Here is a 22,776-nt window from a genome sequence, read left to right as displayed (position 1 = left end):
AAAGAGGGAGTTGTGGACCCTAATGTACCTTCTAGGAGATCGAACATTGTTCGTGTTCCATAAAACCTCAACTGCTCAAATACAAGCTTCTAGTGGCATTGCCTTGGTTATCAATTCCAACTTTGTAGGCAATATTTAATTACTGTGGGGAACTTTATGCAGCATATAATAAACGGAAAATCCATCCCAATCAAATAAGGACAAGATGTACTTCAGGTTGTGTGCATTGGTTCAACACGATAAATGTGTCGATCAGTACACAATTGAGTTTCACAAATTGGTTTCTTAAAGCTCTTTTCATAAAGATGAACAATAATGGATCATTATAAAATAAAATGAGTAAACATCAGAAGATGTAAGAAAATGTCTGTTCCACATGATCCCACACCTGCCTACAAAGCAACCAAATGCCAAGTGGCTATAATTGGGAGCAAAAAGGACACTCTTACTGCAAATTCTCCCATGAAGATTTGTGTTGCCACAGTGAGACTATTGTGTTAAAGCTTGATATACATTGTTGGCCCACAACCTAAAAGCTTAAACTTTTAGGTAAAGTGGTAATCTAACATGGTATCAAAGCTGGTTACCAGTGTTGGTTTTTGTCCCACATTGGTGGGAAATGTTTTTTAAACATTAAGTTGAAGCTATATAAAGAACTTCCCTCACCATTTGTAATCACACCTCAAATTTATAGAGTTACAAATAGTATTTGTACTCGAGGGTATTTCTAATTACTATTGGTAATTTAAAATTTGCACAAATCTTAATTTTTCTGGAAGTAGTGGATTGATCGTCGGCGCCCGAGGACGTAGGTAATTATATACCGAACCTCGTAAATTCTTGTGTTGTTTTTTATTGTTGTCTTTTATTATTAGTTTCTGCATTGCTTTAGTTTTGAGTATATATTCAATAGCAATAGTTGTAGTATTGATGTTTGGCACAAGCGCGGTGTCCGACACAACAATTGGTATCAGAGCCAAGTTGAATAGTGCCGATACAGATGTGTTTCTCTATTAGGATCCTTGATTCCATTTTTTATGTTTAAGAAAGACCTTATCTAAGCAAGTGCTCAGAGACCATTGTGGCTCAGTCGCTCCCTGGAGGTCGGTCTGATCAAAGTGGAATTTCAGAGGATATACAGAGCATACACAGTTGGGATAAGTGTGGCACTATTCATCTACAAAGAAATTGTGGAAGACATTAAAAGAAATATTTATGACCAAGAGTCTGGAAAATCAGTTATATTTAAAAAAGCAATTGTTTCGCTTCCAATATGTAGTAACCCGAACAAAAATAAAATAAAATAAAATAATTAATAAATAAATATAATAATAAATATCTTGGAGGAGACATATTTAAATATTTTTTAGATATTTATATATAAATATCTTGGAGGAGATATTTTAGTTACTTAAAAGCTAAGTTATGTCTTTATATATATATCTCTCCCTCTTCTAGAACCCACGCCCACTCTCTCTCTCTCTCTCTCTCTCTCTTCGATGTTTCGCCAATCATTGCCCGTTTCAATGATCGGAAGTTACCACGAGAATCAGGGAGTGAATATTGATAAGTCTAACGAAGCGGATTCTCGAACTCGGGAAAAAGCTAGGGTTCGGTTTTCGAGCGTCTCAGGTTGTTTTTCAAGAAATAGGTAAGGGGATCTAGTTAAGTCAGCTTTTTAATGATTTTGTATTGTACGAAATGTTTATGGAGTAAGTGTATTTATGTTTTCAGCTGAGGTTTCAAAAACCAACCGTTCAAAAGGTCATTTTTCAAACATAGATATATGGTATCCTACTTTAAGTACACATGAACGGTGGGAATGCCGGTTTTATGTTTTTAAACCATAAATACTATGTTTTCATGGTTGCCTACGGGTTATGTTTAAAGTACAGGAGAATGTGTGGCAGGTGAATAGTATGTATGTATTATGTTATAACCGAAATGATGAATGTTTATTAAATACTGAACTGTTTGTGAAATATACTAGAACTGTTTGTGAAAATACAAGACAATGTTTACGACCGTGAGGGTCAGGCATATGTTTAACGGCTGTGAGTCGAGTATGATATGACGGCCAAAGGCTGGAAGTTACATGTCAGGTTTCATATGAAATGATTTTGAAATGTGGTTTTATTACTTAAATTACACGATATGATTTAGGAACCCTGATGGACCATTATGTCAGGAGCACGGTACCGTTGCTAAGATTTATATATGTGACCATGTGCGCCACATTGTACTGCGAGAGTGGTACAGTGGTCTATGCCGATTAGCCTCGGTAGAGGGTATACCATACCCGGAAGGCCGGACTTTCAGGACACAGTAGGGCAATCGGGGCACGCAAGTACGTTGCGGATGCCTGCGTAGTCGGCGTTATGACGCAAATGAATGTTGACTTTGTCTAGGTTGATCACCCCAAGCTTAGTCCAGCCTTCAGGCAGCACAACCCTAACCACGGGAATTTATACATGGCCTTAGTCTTAGGAGGTGTCTTTTATGCATATCTATACATTTATGTAAATGATGATGTTATGAAATGAATGAAGTGTTTATGTCAAGAAAACGAAACGAGTATTTCCAACTGTATATGTATGTATGATGTTAAGACAGATATTTTCGGTTATATGAAGAATGAATGTCTTTTGTAAGCACTAAAAGCATGCTGCCCACACACTGATATTAACTTGATCACCCTTACTAAGAAGTGTCTCACCCCAATATACAAATCATCTTTTCAGGAAATTACAGGTATCGTGCTTAGCAGGATCAAGGGGTGAAAGTTAGATTAGTTCCTTTTTTTAGAGTGTCTGTAAGAACTATGGCATATGTAAGTTATGTTGTTAGGCTTAGGGCTTGTATTATGGTTGTATGGACCGAACTAGTTGTCTAGTTTTGGTCGGATTGTAATATGGACGCATGGAAACCTTTATTACTTCCGCTGCATTAATGTTAAATGATTATGGTATTAGTTACGCAGACATCGCTTTAGTAGCACCCCGAGCCCACATGGCAGGTCGGGGCATTACACAATATCAACCAAGAATTTCTATAAATGACCACACAAATGCTTTGAATAAAATTTTGGCTGATTTGTTGAATTTGGATGAAAAAATCAAAGATGAGGACAAGGTTTTATTGTTACTGAATTCTCTCCCTAATGATTATGAGCATCTCACCACCACTTTATTATATATGAAGGATAAAGTTACTTTTGATGCTGTTTGTACTGCATTGATTAATACTGAATGCGGAAAAAATGATAAGAGGGTCCATAAGGAAATAGTAGCAGAAGCACTGACAATAAAGGGACGTTCTCAAAGTCGTAAACTTGAAAGAAGGAATAAATCTCGAGGGGGACCTGCTAAAGATGAATGCACCTTTTGTCATGAGAAAGGACATTGGAAGAAAGATTACCCTAAATTGCAACAAAAGAATAAGGGCAAAGCACATTCTAATGCCAATATAGCCAAGCGTGATGGAAGTGAGTCTGATTTTTCTCTTGTTAGAACATCTTTGACACATTACAGTGGTGAGTGGATTTTGGATTCTGGCTGTTCCTATCACATGTGTCCCAATAGGGAATGGTTTTCTAATTTTGAAAAATTAGATGGCGGGGTTGTTTTTTATGGAGCATGATAATACCTATAAAACTACTAGAATAGGTTCAATACACTTGAAATGTCAAGATGGAACTGTTAAAACATTCACTGATGTTAGATATGTTCCAAGCCAAAAGAAAAATTTGATCTCATTGGGTGCCTTAGAATCTAAAGGTTTCACTATTACTTTGAAAGATGGAACCTTAGAGGTTAAATTAGGTGCGCATGTGGTGATGAAAGGTACTAGAAAAAATAACTTCTATTATTTTCAAGGTAGTACAGTTATTGGCTCAACAGCTGTTTTTCTAAGAAAGATGCGGATTTAGATACAACCAGGTTATGGCATATGCAATTGGCACATGCAGGTGAAAATTCTTTGCAATAATTGGTTAAGCGAGGTTTATTGAAGGGTGCAAAGGTAGGTAAGCTTGAGTTTTGCGAATATTGTATTTTGGAAAAATAAGCACAAGTGAAATTTGGCACTGCAACCCACCGAACTGAAGGTATTTTAGACTACATCCATATTTATATATATGGGGGCCTACCAAAACTGCTTCATTGGGTGGTATGCATTATTTTGTCACCTTTGTTGATAATTTTTCTAGAAGAGTTTGGGTGTATGCTATGAAGAATAAAAATGAAGTGTGATATTTTCCTTAAATGGAAAAAATTGGTTGAAACTCAAACTGGCAGAAAGATCAAATGGCTAAGATCAGATAATGGTGGTGAATACATGAGTGATCTGTTTGTAAAAGTATGTCAAGATGAAGGTATTGCTCGACACTTTACAGTTAGAAATACACCACAATAGAATGGGATGGCAAAGCTCATGAATCCTACTTTACTGGAGAAAGTTCGATATATGTTGTCTAATGTTGAGTTGGACAAAAGGTTTTGGGCTGAGGCTGTTAGGTATGCGTGTCATCTCATCAACTGCCTACCATCATCTGCTATTGGGGGGGGAAAACACCCTATAAGGTATGGTCTAGAGAACCTACTAATAATTATGAATCTTTACATGTATTTGGTACTGTTGCTTATTATCATGTTAAAAAATCTAAGTTGGATCCTATAGCCAAGAAAGCAATATTCTTGGGGATTAGTATAGGAGTCAAAGGATACCGTCTTTGGTGTCTAGAAACAAAAAAAATGATTCTAAGCAAGGATGTGGCTTTCAATGATCTTGCGATGATAAAGACAATAATACGTAAGGAATCACCAGTTGAAGAAAAGACCAGTAGTACTCAACAATAGGTGGATGTTGAGGCAATTTTGAGAAACCCAGTGAGAAATGAGTCTACACAATGTAACTCTCCAGTTATAGTGGGGAACAGTTTAAAAAAAGAGGAGATTTCAATCCGAGAATCTTCACAACAACAAGAATCAATTGTTTCTCAGATGCCAAGATGAGAAATTCGAAAACCTACCCGGTAACTGACATGGTGGCATATCCGCTTCCAGTTGTAGATGATAATGTTCCTTGCACTTTCAAAGAAGCAGTGAAGAACTTTGAATTAGACAAATGGAAAAAAGCGATAAATGAATAAATGCAGTCTCTTCATAAGAATCAGACTTGAGAGCTAGCCCAGCTGTCCAAGGGTAAGAAAGCAATTGGTTGTAAATCGATTTATGTAAAGAAAGAAGGATTTCCAAATACAAATAATGTTCGCTTCAAAGCTAGATTGGTAGCTAAGGGTTACGCATAGAAGGAAGGTATTGATTATAATGAGGTATTTTCTTCAGTGGTTAAACATTCTTCCATTCAAATTTTGTTGGCTTTGGTAGCACAATTTGATTTTGACTTAGTTCAGCATAACGTAAAAACTGCATTTTTACATGGTGATTTGGAAGAGGAAATCTATACGACTCAACCGGATGGATTTAAGGTTGCTTAAAAATAAAATTGGATATGCAAACTGGGAAAATCGTTGTATGGTTTAAAATAGTCTCTAAGACAGTGGTACAAAGGATTTCATCAGTTTATAATGGGTTACAAGTACACTATAAATAAACATGATCACTGTGTTTATTTTCGCAGACTATAAAATGGATCTTTTATATATTTACTCTTATATGTTGATGATATGTTGATAGCTTCAAAGAACAGTGAAGAAATCAACAAATTGAAAAGTCAGTTAAATCAAGAGTTTGAGATGAAAGATCTTGGTGAAGCAAAAAAGATGCTTGGCATGGAGATATGTAGAGACAAAATGAGAGGAAGAGTCAGTTTGATTCGGAAACAGTATTTGAAGAAAGAAGTACAAAGTTTTGGCATGTCTGAGCAGTCAAAACTAGTTAGCACTTCGCTTGCTCCTTACTTCAAATTTAGTGCATCTTTATCTCCTAATTCAGATGAGGAACGTAAGTATATGTCACAAGTTCCTTATGCAAGTGCAGTTGGTAGTCTGATGTATGCAATGGCTTGTACAAGACTTGATATTTCACAAGTTGTTAGTATGGTGAGCAAGTATATGCATGATCCGGGTAAAGGACATTGGCAAGCTGTGAAATGGATTTTACGATACATTATGAATACTATTGATGTTGGTGTAGTATTTGAAAAAAGTAATACTATTTATCAACGTGTTGTTGGATATGTGAATTTTGATTTTGTAGGTGATCTGGATAAATGTCGATCAACTACTGGATATGTATTTACATTTGCTAATGGTCCAGTGAGTTGGAGGTTGTTGCGTTTGTGTGGCTCTTATACTTGGTGTGGTTCATAAACAAAAGAAGAAAAGCATATGGGTGTGGTGTGCAGCAGGCACTCGTCGACAAGTAGATACCGAGAGTTAGAAAATCTCAGAAATTCAATGACTCGTCGACGAGTGGGCCTCACTAGTCAACGTGTGGCTTTCTCTCTCTCGTCAACGAGTGTCATGTTCTCATCAACGAGTGCTCATAGGGGCTGCAAAAAAATTTTCAAATTTTGAATTGGAACGTTGGGACCGTTGGGCATTCAGAGGGAAGCCTCTGAAGGGTTGTTAAATATGTCTTTTTCGGCATATTGTAGATAATGAGAGGGTGAGAGAAGGAGAGAAGATCATTGTATAACATTGTAATGTGTGTTTTGATTTTCATAGTGAAATCTCTTGTCGATTGCTCCCGTGAATGTAGGTTTTGCCGAAGCACGTAATTCCTAGTGCCGTTGCTCTTATCTTTGCTTTTTTTTTTTATATTGCTATGGTTGTGGAAGTATTCTGTTTTTCATCATATAGATTGTTGCAAGTGTATGTTTGATCCTTTACAACAATATTGTTATTCCGCTGTGCATTGTCTAAGAGGCATTAATTTCACAACAAATGGTACCACAGTGAAGTTGTAATGGCCTCTGCATTGAAGGATCTCTTGGTGCAGCAAAGTATGGTGAAAGGTTTATACAGAATTCAACCGGATAGCATGGTTGCAGCAACTTGGAATGAATTGGGAGCAATCATTTGATTTTTTTTCACTAATGATGTGTTGTATCACGTCATGAAGGATGAGAATCGGCATTAGTTTGGTGAAAAACTAGAATGCCGATATATGTCCAAGTGTTCATCAAAATCTGCAAGTGTAGTGGAGAAAGATTCAGAATGTAGTGATAAAGATATGCTATGTGTTTAATCGGGTTCGGAGTGCTTCACGGGTGATTCTTGGAACTTGGATACCGGATGCTTTTATCCTAGAAAATGGTTTGACATCTATAGGTCAGTTTATGCTAATTGTATTTTGATGGCAAATGATATTTCGTGCAAAATGTTTGTTATTGGAAATGTCAAAATCAAAATGTGTGATGATGATGTAAGAACCATATGTGATGTGAAGTATGAATCAGGTCTAAGGAAGAATGGTATTTCATTGGGAACTTTAGACTGTAATGGATATTGTTACGAGTCTGAATGTTGAGAAATGAATGTGTGAAGGTGACCCGATAGTGATGAAAAGAGAAAAAGTAGCGGCAAATATCTATGAACTGCATGATGTTATGGTTGAATCTGAGTCGGATATCTTGTGGCATATGTGGTTAAAGCATATAGGTGACTACATGGGTTTTAGATGTTTGGGAACCAATGATGATAGCATCATAGGATAGACATATGTATTTTGTGAATTTATCACAAAGGGTCTTGGTGTACTTCATGCAGTGGCTAAGGTGGAGAACCAGACCGGGAAAGAGATTCTCAAGTCAAACATTGGGGCTGAGTACGCTAGTTTTGTTCAAAAAGTTTAGTAAGCAAGGCAGATCATATACAGGGCTTGCAGGGTACTTCTTGGAGAAGTCACTGAGTATGACGCGTTTCTCGTGTGACCAATCGCCAAAAGGCATCGCTAGATGGGAAAGTTTCGAGTGAATTGTGGACAGGTTTTGCGGTAGACTACTCGGTTGTGAATGGATGTCCACTAGTGCACTATTCTAGTGATGGAGGATCTAAGCTTGGTGTGATGTTCAGACAATACACTTTTCTAGGGTGTAAGAAAGGTGGGTACAAGCTAGGTGATCCTGTGACAAACAAAGGGGTGATCGAATACATGGCTTTTGGTGATAGAGCCATGGGGCAGCATACTCAGGTGTAAAGGATGAGAAACAATTGCCAGAAAGCTGCGGCAGCAACAATCATGTTATTCAGGTGGAGTTAGGGACTCATGGCAGAAATGCAGGGAGTTTTATCTTGGTTTAACAGTATCACGGTATGAATGGGCATGTGATGCAGGTGGAGCAACAGACTCAGGGCAATGATGACATAGTTCATATTGCAGGGACTTTCAGCTCAAGAGGCCAGCAGAATCACGGTGGGCTAATGTGCACTATCAGACCACCACTCAAGTATAAATTTAGCATTCTGGAGTTTTATGCATTCATTACTACCAGCAGTAAGGTTCCTACTATTTTTCAAATTGCAATGCATGGCAAAGGGAAAAATAAGTGAATAAGTGTTATGGGGGAGAAAATGGGAATATTGCATATGTATCAAGTGTGTGAGTTAGTGAGACTTCCAGTATGGAAGAGGGTGATAGGATGCAGTGGAGTGATGTATCTATTGTGTGTGAATGACAAGTTATTGGCTGGGAAGGCTTTAACTAAGGCTGATCAGTTGGAAACTCTGTTGAAAGTTTTTGACATGAATGTGTTGGGTATGGCCAAGATGGGTTTTGATTTTCAGATTCGCATAGACAGAATTACAGGGAGATTAGTGTTATCTCAAGGTGGCTTTATGAATGGAACCGTAGGGAGACTTCATTTTCTATCTCAAGGGGGTTATGTGGAGAATCAATTTGGAATGTCTACTGCTGAGTACCCAAGGACGGTCTATGATGTTCGGGATATGTCAAAGGTTCCTCATGATTGTGCAATGGGGTGTTTCAGTACGTAATAGAGTTATCCATCAGTTGTTAGTTTTGTTGAAGACTTTGCAGGGGGCTTTGGTGATATAAGGCTTACAGTAGTGTTTCTATTTATTGTTGTGGGAAGGTCTTGTTGGAAGCCTAGAGTGATGTCTTCGAGTGTTACATTTGCAACTGTATCGAGGTTGATGGTAGAAGCTAAAACTGCCATTGGCAAGTTCAAGCGGCGTGGCTTGGATTTGGTGTTTGTCTCCAAGTGCTAGAAGGGAGACGGTCCCAACCGAACGGTCTAAATTCAAGGTGGAGAAATCAAATATGTTTTTCAAGTTCTCCTGAGGGGTGTATAATCGTCAAGGTGAAGATTGTTGTGTTTGTGTAGCTCTTATACTTGGTGGGGCTCATAAACAAAAGAAGAAAAGCATATGGGTGTGCTGTGCAGCAAGCACTCGTCGACAAGAAGATACCAAGAGTCAGAAAACTCAAAAATTTAGTGACTCGTCAACGAGTGGGCCTCACTAGTCGACGATTGGCTTTCTCTCTCTCGTCAACAATTGTTGTTCTCGTCAATGAGTGCTCACAGGGGCTGCAAAAAAATTTTCAAATTTTAAATTGGAACGTTGGGATGGTTAGGCATTCGGAGGGAAGCCTCCAAGGAGTTGTTAAATATGTCTTTCTAGGCATATTGTAGATAGTGAGAGGGTGAGAGAAGGAGAGAAGATCATTGTATAATATTGCAGTGTGTATCTTTGATTTTCATAGTGAAATCTCTTGCCGATTGCTCCCGTAGATGTAGGCTTTTCCAAACCACGTAATTCCTGGTGTCGTTGCTCTTATCTTTGCTTTATTTATATTTCTATGGCTGTGGAAGTATTCTATTTTTCATCATTTAGATTGTTGCAAGTGTATGTTTGATCCTTTACAACAATATTGTTATTCTGCTGTGCATTGCTTGCGAGGCGTTAATTTCACAACAGAGTTCTACCTTACAATCTACTATTACTTTGTGTACGACAGGAGTAGAGTACATGGTTGCTTTAGAGGCTGTTAAGGAAGCTATTTAGTTGCAGGATTTACTTGAAACTTTGGGAGTTGTTCAAAAGCACATCATTGTGTTCTGTGATAGCAAGAGTGTTATTCATTTGGCAAAGAACCAAGTCTACCATGCACGAACGAAGCACATCGACGTTTGTTTTCACTTTATGCGGGATATAATTGATAAAGGCAAAATACTTCTTCAAAATATTGCTACAGCTGAGAATCCCGCAGAAATGTTGACCAAGATTGTGACAACAATCAAGTTCAAACATCGTTTGGACTTAATCAATATCCAGCAAGTCTGAATATTTTTGGATGGCACCGATGATGTGGAACTCCAAAGAGTGTTGGTGACTAAAAAATTTGTTGAATTTATCGTCAAGGTGGAAATTTGTTGGTTTTTGTCCCACATTTGTGGGAAATGTTTTTTGAACTTTAGGTTGAAGCTATATAAAGAGCTTCCCTCACCATTTGTAATCACACCTCAAATTTGTAGAATTACAAATAGTATTTGTACTCTAGGGTATTTCTAATTACTATTGGTAATTTAAAATTTTCCCAAGTTGTAATTTTTCGGGAAGTAGTGGATTGACTATCGGCACCCAAGGACTTAGGTAATTATGTACCGAACCTCGTAAATTTTTGTGTTGTTCTTTATTACTGTTTTTATTATTAGTTTCTGCATTGCTTGAGTTTTGATTATATATTCAATAGCAATAGTTGCAGTATTGGTGTTTGGTATAAGTGGGGTGCTTGACACAACAACCAGGAGGTCCTGGGTTTTAGTCTCGTTGCCTGCATTTATTCTATGGTATTTAAAAATCTATTATGTGTTTATCTCTCCACGTGTTGTCAGGCTGCATGTGCGAGGTAGTGTTAAAGCTTGATATACATTTCTTGCCCACAACCTAAAAGCTTAAGCTTTTAGGTAAAGTGGTAATCTAACATACTGAAGATCCAAAACTTGAGCCAACAAATTGCAAGAGCTGCATTGATGATCAAATTGTGAATGCACTTCAATATTCCAAAAATGAAGATAAAGTGCAATATTAGTTAGCATTTGTTGTTGAAGATTGGTGCAGTCAGCATGGAGAAGATTTTAATTCTATTTTTCTTTATTTATGAAATTTTTTCAGGTTCATATCTTTATATTTCAGGAAATTTTTCTTTAGAAATCAATTATTTAGTTTATTTAGGCTTCAAAAAATAGTTTTCTTATTTGTTAGGCATTTTAAGCCTATAAAAGGCCCATATGAGGCGCTTCTGCCCAGGGCTGAATCATAATTATTTTAAGTTGAACATTGATCCAGCATCACTTTAATCTCTTAATGGCTTGTTTCACCAAGATCTTTAATGTCAAAGTTTTTAGGGGAAAAAATTAATAGATTGTATTTTCTCCAAGTTTGATTTATTGAACCACTCCAATGCGACAAGGTCACCAATCTCTTTGATGATAGTAATGTAAGGTTCTTTTTGTCGAATATAAATCCTCTGGATTGGAAGAACAACGGTGCAAAGAAGATGAAATGAAGTAGATAAAACATGGATTCAAGGCACGTTACAAACATCACCTTGTTCTCACGAGGATCAATGAGAAAAAAAGTTAATGCAAATATCTTTCGGGCACAACAAAACCAATATCCACGAGTTTTCACAACATTAACCAACAAGAGAAACAAGTTTGTGATTTTCAAAAGAACTGTTCCCGTAGAAGACAATTCTGGTTGTCTTAAAAAATAAGACTAACCAATAAGAAAAATAAGATGTTTTCTTGCTGTATTGCTCACTAGTCGCAGTATTGACTTAAAAGTACTTTTTCTATGTTTTATGGTCCCTGTCCATCCTGCACTTTTTAAACAGGTTCTTTCCATTGGGTAGATTTAATTCTGCCCCATCCAATGGTTCCATTATCTGGAACAGAACTGGTACCAAGCGAATCATTATATAAATAAAGTGTCTCAATTACAGCTTGCGCAGATGCATACATAGGGAGTGAAAAGTGCGAGTTCAAAGCACCACACTGCTCCATGCACAGGCGTGTCACATGACGTGTGCGCGTGCTTGAGTGGTGTACAAATGCACCCATGCATGACCCACATTTGCGAAAAGACAAATATGTGTGTCCATGTGTATAAGGCAACTAAAATTTCCCTCTTTTTCAAATATAAGACAAAGAATTGTATGTCAAACACTCACCCATTTCTCACATCTTCAAAAACATTGTTGATGTATGTAGAATTTCCCAGACTATTAATCCAAAAGCGAAATGCTCTCTCTTCTTTACAGATTTGAGTATCATCTGGTAATGTTTCAATAAAATATATCTGTTTCTTTTGGGTTGAGAGACCATTCCTGTATTAAGGGGAAAAAAAACATTATTAGCTTGAAGAAACAGGAGAAGAAACATCCACGTCATCAAAGTCTCAAAGACAAAAATAGTTCTAAAATTGAAATAGCACCATTGATGATCAACCAAGATGGGTCCAAATTGACACCCATGTGTAAACACCATGAATTGAAAATTTTAGCATGTGGAAGTATGAGACTATGAGTTATAATTTATTCTAATACATAAACATAGCTCCCATATGCTTGACCAGAACCAAGATAGTTAGGGCAAAGTTACAGATTGCTAGTCATATGTGTTTAGTGGTAATGTATAATTGAGTATGGTTTTTTATTAACGACCTCAAATAGAACCTGAGCCATTGATTTAATAAAAACACACATGATGACATGAATGTATGACTAAAATTTTCTCAAATGATAAAGGATTCTGATAATAGCAGGAGTAGAATAATGACTTCATATCTTATGCGCCAAGACGACATAGCCAACCACTGGGAGAAATAAGATAACTCCCAACAATTTGAACAGCTTCATAATACGATCTTTTTCTTTTTTTTTTTTGGGGGTGTTGGCCCCCGGGGGGGGGGGGGGGGCAAATACCAAAAGAATCACAATTGCACAACCAACTATAAGGGATCAAAAAAGGCATGTTCTTTTAATCTTTCTCACATTAGCAATCCAGCAACCAACTCACGCAACCACTCCCAATTCAATAAAACCAGGAAAAAAAATAAGTAAAGATGTATGCCTCTGTATCTATGCAGTTTGAAAGAGGATTGGAGGCTGATCATATGAATTATATATTTTTGTTCATTAATATGATTTTCTTCTTTGGTGCTGACTTTCTCTTGAGAAAATGTTGTGAACATTGTGATGTTTTGTTATTTATAAAAGCTGCTAGTGCAGCACTAAAAATTATAGTGACTTTTTCTAGATGAATATTTTTACTCATATTAATTATTAAAATTACAAGGAGACACAGCGGTAAGGGTACTACACAGAAACCTCATGACTTCAAATCATGAGCCCAAAATGTATCAGTAAGGCTGCATACATTTGCTCTCCCAGTACCCTGATATGTTATGGGAACCTTCTGCAGTAGGAAATTTGTTTTAAATTTGTTTTATTAAATTAAAATGATATATTTATGATGTTCACTAGGGTGAATACTCAAACATGCTTCCTTCTTTTGAAAAGATCAGTGATTAATGAATACATTATGATGTCATGGTTCTTTATTATATTGGCCCTAAGCCTGTTCCCTTTTCAAAATTGATGACTGGTTGTTTGAAGAGAATATGCTATTTTATTGTGTGGTTTAAGCAGGGACAAGTCTCTCTTTCATGCCTTTTTTATTATTAATATACAAGAGGGCAAGCCTTGAGCTGTATGTATGCTCCAAGAAATTGCCGCCTAATTTGTCCTCTTCCTTTCTTCTTCATCTATTCTCTTCTTCTCTTTTCCATCTCTAACATTACAATATGGCATCAGAGTATTGATCTCCTCTAAATCTAATTTATCTGATTTGATTTTGATACTCTGTTTTTCGGTTTTTTTTTTTAAATTATTTTCTCCTAATCAATTTTCAAATCTGATTTTCTGGTTGGTTTGAGAGTTGCCTAGGGACACTCTTAGGCTGTGCAGAATCCTTGGTAAGAAGTGTGTGTCTTCTTGGTGGTTTCTGATGTGAAGTCAGTCACATTCTGTTTCTGGTACACAGATGTTATGCTCAGTTTCTGGTTTGCCAATGATGTTGTTTTGATGTTGCGCGTGTCGTGATTGACTGGTTGCATTCTTGTATCAATGGTGTTGGACAACTCTATTTCCTGTTCTTGCCTGCACTCGCTTCCAGTTGCTGCCAGCCATAATACCTGTAGCTATTGCCAGGTTGTCTATGCTGTGGTCTGCCTTGTGCTTCGTGGTCATGTAATTCCCCTAGGATACTGTAACTTCAGATTTATGGTTGTAGCTGCCTTTTGAAGTTCTAAAGTGTTGTAAGTTATGGATCTTTGAAGTAATGAAGTTTTGTTCTATGCTAATGTGTGCTACCTAACTTCTTCTCAAGCTTCTTCTCACAATAACTCAGACATGGTTAACACTACTTTCACTGTGACATGGGAAATTTTGGAGGGCGAGGATGAGATTTGGATATGATGGTCATGGCAGCAGTAGTGTATGAGGATGAGGAGTTCATTGTGCCAATTTTTGCATTTGCACACATTGTGGCAAGGACAATCATTTTTTTTAACGTTGTTGGGATCTCCTTAGGAAACCAACTTGAGCCAATAAGTCTCTTACTGAGAAATTGCAATTCAAATCCACCTAGCTACTCCATTGGAGAGCTGAGTACATCATCTACCAGGTTTCAGAGAGAACTGTAAAAATCTTGTTTGCATGGTTCAACAACTCCAAACTAAATCTTCTACATCTATTACTACTGCATCCCATTCAGCGACACCCGGGCTTGCCTCTTCATCCTCATTGCTTTGGGTTATCAATTTGGGTGCCTCCTCTGGGAGGAGTATAACAATCTTGTTTGCATAATTCATGGAAGTGTTTGGAAATCACCACACTATTTTACGTGGGTGAAGAGTGCCTTTGACATAGTGCAGGACACACTTGACAGCCTGGAAATGTTCTTCAGTTGAAGCATGAAGAAATTGACTGACGGAATTGACAGACTGAGCAAGATCCGGGAGCGTGATGGTCAAATACTGCAAGGCGCCAACTAAAGAGCAATAAAGAGTAGGAGCCGAGAAGGGTGCACCGTCAGAGGAGAGGCGCTGAGACACAACCATTGGTGTAGCAACAAATTTACTGTCAAGTAATTGAGCACGAGCAAGAATGTCATGAGCATACTTGGTTTGACTGAGAAAGAGTCCATCCAGAAGAGAGGAAACCTCGAGGCCAAGAAAATAGCTCAAGGAGCCTAAGTACGTGAGGGAAAATTTCACGTGCAGCTGCTGAATGAATCAGTTGAGAAGTTTTGAATTATTCCCTTTAACAATAATGTCATCAACATAGAGCAACAAGTAGATAAGATCAGCTTTCCTACTGAAAACAAAGAGGGACGTATCAGCACGGCTGCAAGAGAAACCAAGTTGTGAGAGAAATGTACTGAAATGGTGAAACCAGGCCCACGGAGCTTGTTTCAAACCATAGAGAGCCCTTTTTAATTTGCACACATGAAGAGGATGCCGAGGATCAACATAGCCGGGAGGTTGTTCCATATAAACATCTTCATAAAGAACACCATTAAGAAAGGCATTCTTGACGTCAAGTTGACGTAAGGGTCAGCGATTAGACACGGCTAGAGAGAGAACAACCCTGATGGTGGAAGCTTTGACCACGGGACTAAAGGCGACAGTGAAGTCAAGTCCGGGAAGCAGTGTGTAACTCTTGGCAACTAGGCGAGCCTTGAAGCGATCAATGGAGCCATCAAAATGATATTTGGTCCTGAAAACCCATTTGGAGCCCAAAATATTTGTATTGAGCAGCTGAGGAACAAGAACCCAAGTATCATTCTTGAGCAGCGCTGTAATTTCTGCATCCATTGCAGCAAGCCATGCAGAATCCTTAGCAGCTGAGAGAAATCCTTTGGGCTCGAAAGTATTGAGCAAGGCATGTAGAAGGGCCGAAGGTTGCACAGTGCTGAAAAGGGTCGGATGCTTGGGCTTGAAGATCCCAGCTCGAGCTCGAGTGACCATAGAGTGACGAGCAAGTGGAGTTGGATTAGACACTGAGGATGATCAACTCTGAAGGGGGTTGTGCATGTGAAGAGTCTAAAAATGGAAAGAAAGACTCGTCAAATTGAGCATGCCGACTAATGTAAATACGAGAAGTAGCAGTGTCTAAGCAACAGAAGCCCTTATGAGATGGACTGTAACCAATAACGATGGAAGGCAAACTATGTGGAGCAAATTTATTAGAAACATAATCACGTAAACAAGGATATACCCGACAGCTGAAGGGATGAAAATGCTCATAATTAGGAGACTTACCATACAGAACCTCAAAAGGTGAAATACCAGTGTACCAGCAAGGGTCGGCATAGGCAACCAATTGATAATGTAAGTGGCAGTGCTGAACGCATCAACCCAAAGGCGAGCAGAAACATGGGAATGAAAGAGAAAAGCAAGACCGGTTTCAGTCACATGACGTTGTTTGCATTCTGCACGTCCATTCTGAGGAGTGTAAAGACATGACATTTGATGATGGATGTCATTGTCCTGAAGATGAGATTGAAATCGAATACTAGTGAATTCGGCTCCTCCATCACTTTGGAAAAATTTTATTTTTGCCAAGAGTTGATTTTCCAAAAATCATTGGAAGTGGAGGAAAATATCAAAGAAATCGGACTTAAGCTTCATGGGGTAAAGCCATGTGAAATGTGAGTGGTCATCTATAAATAACACATAATAGATAAAACCTGCATTTGATTTAACAAGGAATGGACCCCAAATATCACAACGAATTAAGCCAAGCATAGAATTAGATCTACTATCATTAGAAGAAAAAGGAAATCGATGACTTTTTTCCAACTAACATGTAGAGCACATATGCGGAGTGGGAAGCAAAGAGGTAAGAGATAAATGGCCTTTTTTTCAATAAAGATATAACAGAATGATTGACTTATCCAAGTCTAGCATGCCATAAATCAAATAAGGCACGAGGAGATTTTTAGCAAGAACAAAAATAAAAGCCTGATTTCCGTGTTCCAGTGCATAAAGACCACCTTCTCGTTTACCCATTGCCACCACCTTTCCTGTTATTCGATTTTGTACAATAAACTGATCATTAGTAAATATAACAATGAATGGAAAATGAGTAGTTAATTTACTGATGGATAAAAGATTTTTGGTAAGGAGAGGGACAACAAGCACATCTAACAGTTGAATATTTTGAGAGGGTTAGACACTACCAGTGTGGGTAATTAGAAGAGAGGCTCCATTGCCATAATATGGTTCTGATATGTCCAGTTTACCCAAATGAGGGGTCATATGTGCTGAAGCGCCCGTATCCATGTACCAATCAAACTCGGCTTCAGTTGAAAGAGAGCAAGCAGCAGTGAATGCTTCAGCAAGCAGAGCATCAGCCCAATCATATCGATTTCGACAACGATCAGCAATATGGCTCTCAGTTTTGCAGATCTGACAACGGGGATTGTAATGACAACGGCCACAATCAGATCCACTGTTTCGCTGGTGTCCTCCACAACCACAAATGTGTTTAAAATGACCACCACCAGAGTTAGAAGACAAACCATGGGTGGCGGTGAAAGCAGCAAGGGCAGCAGGAGATTGCTCAAGAGATTTCTGGAAAATGGCAAAGCTTTCAGCCTTAGAAACCAAATCGGTAAAGGGCGGAAGGGGTGTGAGCAACATCTAGGCAGTAGAAAAGGTGGAGAAATCAACACCTAACCCCCGAAGAAACCAATGAGATTTGTCCATATCATCAATCGGATGACCCATCGCCAAGAGCTGATCACATAAAGCCTTGAATGAGCGAGAGTATTCAGAGACACTGCGGTTTCCTCGATTGATCAATTGCAACTCATCTTTGAGATGGAGTTTACGTGCTTTGGAACGATGGCCGAAAGAGTATTCCAAGGCAAACCAGACGTCTCTGGCAGTGGTGAGACCAAGCACTTCTGCAATAGCTTCTTGGGTGAGGGAGGAGAGAAGCAAGCTGAGGGTGCGCTGAACTTGAAGTTTCCAATCCATGTAATTCTGGGTTGTAGTAGAAGACTCAGTAGCAGAGGGGGAGTTTGTGGGTGGAGCAACAATGGACCCATCAACATAGACAAGAAGTCCCCGGCATTCAAGAAGCAGAATAAGCTGATTGCACCAGAGAAGATAGTTTGAGGAAGAGAGTTTAATGGTCACCATATGAATCATGGTGTTGAAGGAAAGGAAAGAGTTGGAGGAATCAGCAGCCATGGGAATCGGTGGGAGGTTGAACCCGTGAGGGCTCTGATACCATGAAAGGGTTTGCAAATCAGCACACTATTTTACATGGGTGAGTATTTCTATTTATAATATTGTTTAATTGTACAATCTAATTACACAGCTATGTTATCTATAGTAAAAGGAATTAATCAAAACAGATTTGTGTGACATCTCCTACAATCAAGGAGGATCCCGTGGGTCAATGGAGGAGGATTTACATGGATTCTCAATAGTTCAACCACTCCAAACTTAGTCTTCTACATCTAGTGCTACTGCAGCACATTTAGGTGCAGTCGGGTTTGCCTCTTCACCCTCCTCACCTTAGGTTATCAATTTTGGCACTCCTCCCATATGACGTGTAGTTGAACCCCACTACTTTACACTCCAATGTTCAATTACACCAATTTCTAATTTTTGGAAATATTCTTTCACCCCCATTTATTCCACTTTACTCTGTGTTATATGTTGCTAAATTTTCCTTGAACCTTCTATTAGTTAGTCAATTAACTGTATCTCACAAGTTCATAACTATTCTGCAACCTTATGTCCGTCTCATTATGTTATTCATGTCACAACACAAAGAATTGATGGAGGGCTTGAGAAGGATGGCATGTACTATTTCAATGGTGGTCGTAGTGGATGCAATTTTTGTCATACTACCTCTTCAATTTATATTCACAGTGTTTCTCTGTAGTGGCATGCTCTTTTGAGCTATTCATCTCATCCCTTCAAAAACTGCAACAAACCTTTTCCCTTGTTAACTCTATTTCTCTTTTTGAGTGTTTTTTGGTGTCAATTATGAAGCATATTGGGACAACCTTTTTTTCTAGAGTCAAGTCTCATAGTAAATCATTGCTTTCTCCTATTCACTATGATATTTGGGGTCCTTGTAGAGTCAAACATTTGAGTAGTCATCAATATTTTGAGTCCATTGTGGGAATTTTTCATGTACAACCTGATCCATTGTTAAAAGACCGGACTAAAATTTTTTAATACATTTACTCGACTGTACCAATAAACAAAAACTTAGTTTGACATTATTGTTCAAATTTTTTGATTTAATAATGCACTAGACTTTGTTCAAAATAAGCTTCAGTCTTTTTGCTTAGCCAAACAGATTATAAATCAACATCATATGTGCATACCCCTCAACAAAAAAAAAGGAAGTTGAACAAAAAAGACATTTACTTGACATAACAGTCTCTACTCTTTCATTTGCATGATCCTAGAACGTTTTGGACTGATTCTCTTTTTGCAGGCCCTTAGCTTAACAGGATACCAGCCTGTCTTTCAGAGGGATATGTACCCAAAACCATCCATGTTCTTTGTTGTGCCTCATGTCTTAAGGCACACATGTTTTGTTCATATTCTGCATATTGGTCAAGACGAGTTCTCTCCTCATGCTATTAAATTTGTCTTTGTTGAGTAATCAAGAACGCATAAAGGGTATGGATGTTATGACTCTCGTACTCGCAAGAAATGTGTCAGTGCGAATGTTAACTTTTTTGAGGGGATACCTTATTTCTCTAGTGTCAGGTCCTCCTTGGATGAATCAATTTGAGCCCATCGACAATTTCTAGTTCCCCCTAGTGTGTTAGCCCTATTCCTAGCTTATTTCTTTGGACTTCCACTCTTCTAAATCCATCAAATATTGACCCAAAGAAACAATTGAGGGTTAATAAATGACAAAAAGCAGGCACAGACATCACTACTACCATGCAGCCACCTCATTTACCCTTCATTGCTTCATCTATTCCTAGAGATCCATCCCAACATGACTCGAATTTTCAATTGCTCACCAGAAAGGTACCCAAACATGTGCTCAATAGTCTTCAATTGCTTATCCTATGTTTCAGTTTTTCACCTACCTAACCCTATATGTTCTTTTTTCTTGTTCTTTTCTTCTGTTTCTATCCATCCTTATATTTTGAAGTGCTTGCTATACCTAAATGGAAGCATGCAATGGATGCCTTGACCACTCAAGGGATCTTCCTCCTAGTGAGGAGTTGGTTAAATGTCATTGGTTTACACCATTAAAAATCTTCCATCAAACGACTTAATGCTCAATTGATTGCCAAGGGACACACCCGAATATATGTTATTGATTATTTTGACATATACTCACCTATTGCTCGACTAAATTTTTTTGTGTATTGATCTCATTGGCAATTAATTTCATTCAACCCTTATACCAATTAGATGTGAAGAATGACTATGTACGTAGATTTCCATGAAGAGCTATACATGGATGACGGATCAACCTCTTGAGTTATAATGCTCAGGAGGGGAATAATATGGTGTCTAGGTTGCACAAAGTCATTTATGATCTTAAGCAAGTCTCCTTGAGCTTGGTTTGACAAATTTAGTATGTTGTTCTCTGCATTTGGTTTTATCCAGTTCTACTCTAAGCATTCAGCCTTTGTTTGTAAAAAGAAGACTAGTGCAATTCTTCTAGCAAATTATATTGATGATATCATAACTGGCAATGACTAAAGTGGGATTGCAGATGTCAAGTGGTGACTTCAAGAAAAATTTCAAATCAATGACTTTTGATACTCTACGTTACTTTCTTAGCATTGAGATTCTACAAACTCAATGAAAATATACCTTGGATTTTCTAGGTGAGACTCGTATGTTGGGAACATGGTTTGAAAAATGGTAATGGTCTGCATAAATGTAACTATCGCACTGTAATGTTTGCAGCCATTGCAGATGTTACGTAATGGATAATGGACAACATGTCCGTGAATTCATTTTTTTGCATCAGAAAATTTGTTAAAAACATAAAGATTCACGTTTTTTAATTGCAAATTCTATTGGTAAGAAACACGCATTGCTACTTTTCATTACTTTATTGACAACAAATGAAGTTTAGACTAAGAAATCAAAAATATAAAGAAATATATGTATGTATATTGATAAAATGTATGAACATTCTATAATTTATTTTTACTTCACAATAATTTCATTAAAGACTGAAAACTTTCAAAGGATGCATTCTATATTTTATATTTATTAAACAAGAATAGAAAAGCATAGCAAATGAACGTATTTATGTCTCTAAATTAGGTGCAAGAAAAAACAAAAGACGAAAGAACAAAGAAGATGAAAATATGTAATTTCAATGAGAAAAAAATAAATTAGGTTTATAATTTATTTGAATGCCGGTTATTTAAAAAAAAATACATACTAAATATCAAAGAAAATAAACCCCAAAATGAAGTTATTTATAGAAAAAAAAAAAAAAACTATGTAAAATAAACCAACTTAAAATTGATTTTCTAAGCTTCAATAAAGGGAAAAGAAGGTGAAAATGCAAAAATAAGAAACAAGAAAAAATAAAAAACTCAAAAACCTATTTTAGTCATTCACAGCATAGTGTAGGCCCATAACAGCATGTAAAAGGTTGGTAATAGTCAGTCAAGACAATTATGGTTGTCCACCAAGATATCACCCTATAATATCTTGGAATCCACTAATATTGTTACATAATGGCCATTGCACAGTGATTTTTCTTAAAACTATGGTTGAGAACCAAACATACTCCTCTGGTTCACATCATGAAGTTGTCTAGAGATGTTAGACAGACATAAAGACAAACACCAACATTGGCAATTGGTTGATAAATTGATCTACTTGGTTATCACTAAACCTGGTAGATTTTTTCTTGGGGGTGTGGTTGGTTAGTTTATGAAAAACCCCAAACAGCCAAATTCCATTTGTAGGATTGTATGGTATGTCAAACCCTGTCCTAGTAGAGGTTTAATATATAAATGTAATAGAAACTATGAGATAATGGGATGCTCTTATGCACAGTGTGTTGGCTCTGTTGATGATCCATACATTTGTGGGAGGTAATCTAGTTACATGCGTAGAAAGACAAACTAATGTAGCAAAATTTAGTACTGAAGTCGAATACCGAGATATGGCTCATACTAAGAGGGCTTCTATGGTCGAAGGCTCTTATGTCAAATATGTGAGTCTTGGGTATAAAACCTTTTGTGATAATCATGTTGCCATTTATATTGCTAGCAACCTAGTGTTTCATTAGAGGACAAAACACATTAAAGTTGACTATCATTTTGTGAGGGACGTTATTCTCAAGAAGGTCATAAAGACACCATTTGTGAAATTTGTGAATCAAATAAGCAAAATTTTCATGAAAGCTTCATTTACACCTACTTCGTCTAATGGTTGTAACAAGCTAGGGTTAGATGATATTTATACACCTTTAGCTTGAAGGGGAGTGTTAGAAGAGAAAATATTATTTTATTAGTTATGTGGTTTGAGTGGGGACATTTTTTGTTCTTTCATGCTATTTTATAAGAGGGTAGACCTGGGGCTACAAGTATGCTCCAAGAAACTGACTGATTAATGAGTCCCTAAAATGCACTATTTTAAGCCCTCATTTACCTTTGTTTTTTCTTCATTTATGTTGTAAATGCCCTTTGTTATCAAAGTTCGGGGTTATGCAAGATTTGTTCATGTTTTAAGAAAAACAGGTTAAAACCAAG

General features: G+C 37.5%; 1 protein-coding gene across 1 annotated transcript in view; it reads right to left on the bottom strand.

The window, feature by feature from the left end:
- Window positions 1–22,776, bottom strand: part of LOC131156247 (fimbrin-2) — a 67,211-nt gene that overhangs the window by 11,514 nt on the left and 32,921 nt on the right. Inside the window, exon 9 of the mRNA XM_058109779.1 lies at window positions 12,162–12,317. Within this exon, the coding sequence (XP_057965762.1) occupies window positions 12,162–12,317 (156 nt within the window). The remainder of the gene's footprint in view (window positions 1–12,161; window positions 12,318–22,776) is intronic.

This window comes from Malania oleifera, chromosome 5, assembly GCF_029873635.1.
Source record: "Malania oleifera isolate guangnan ecotype guangnan chromosome 5, ASM2987363v1, whole genome shotgun sequence".
Classification (NCBI taxonomy): domain Eukaryota; kingdom Viridiplantae; phylum Streptophyta; class Magnoliopsida; order Santalales; family Ximeniaceae; genus Malania; species Malania oleifera.
Note: the sequence above shows the minus strand (reverse complement) of the source record. Positions and strands in the feature narration are given on the sequence as shown.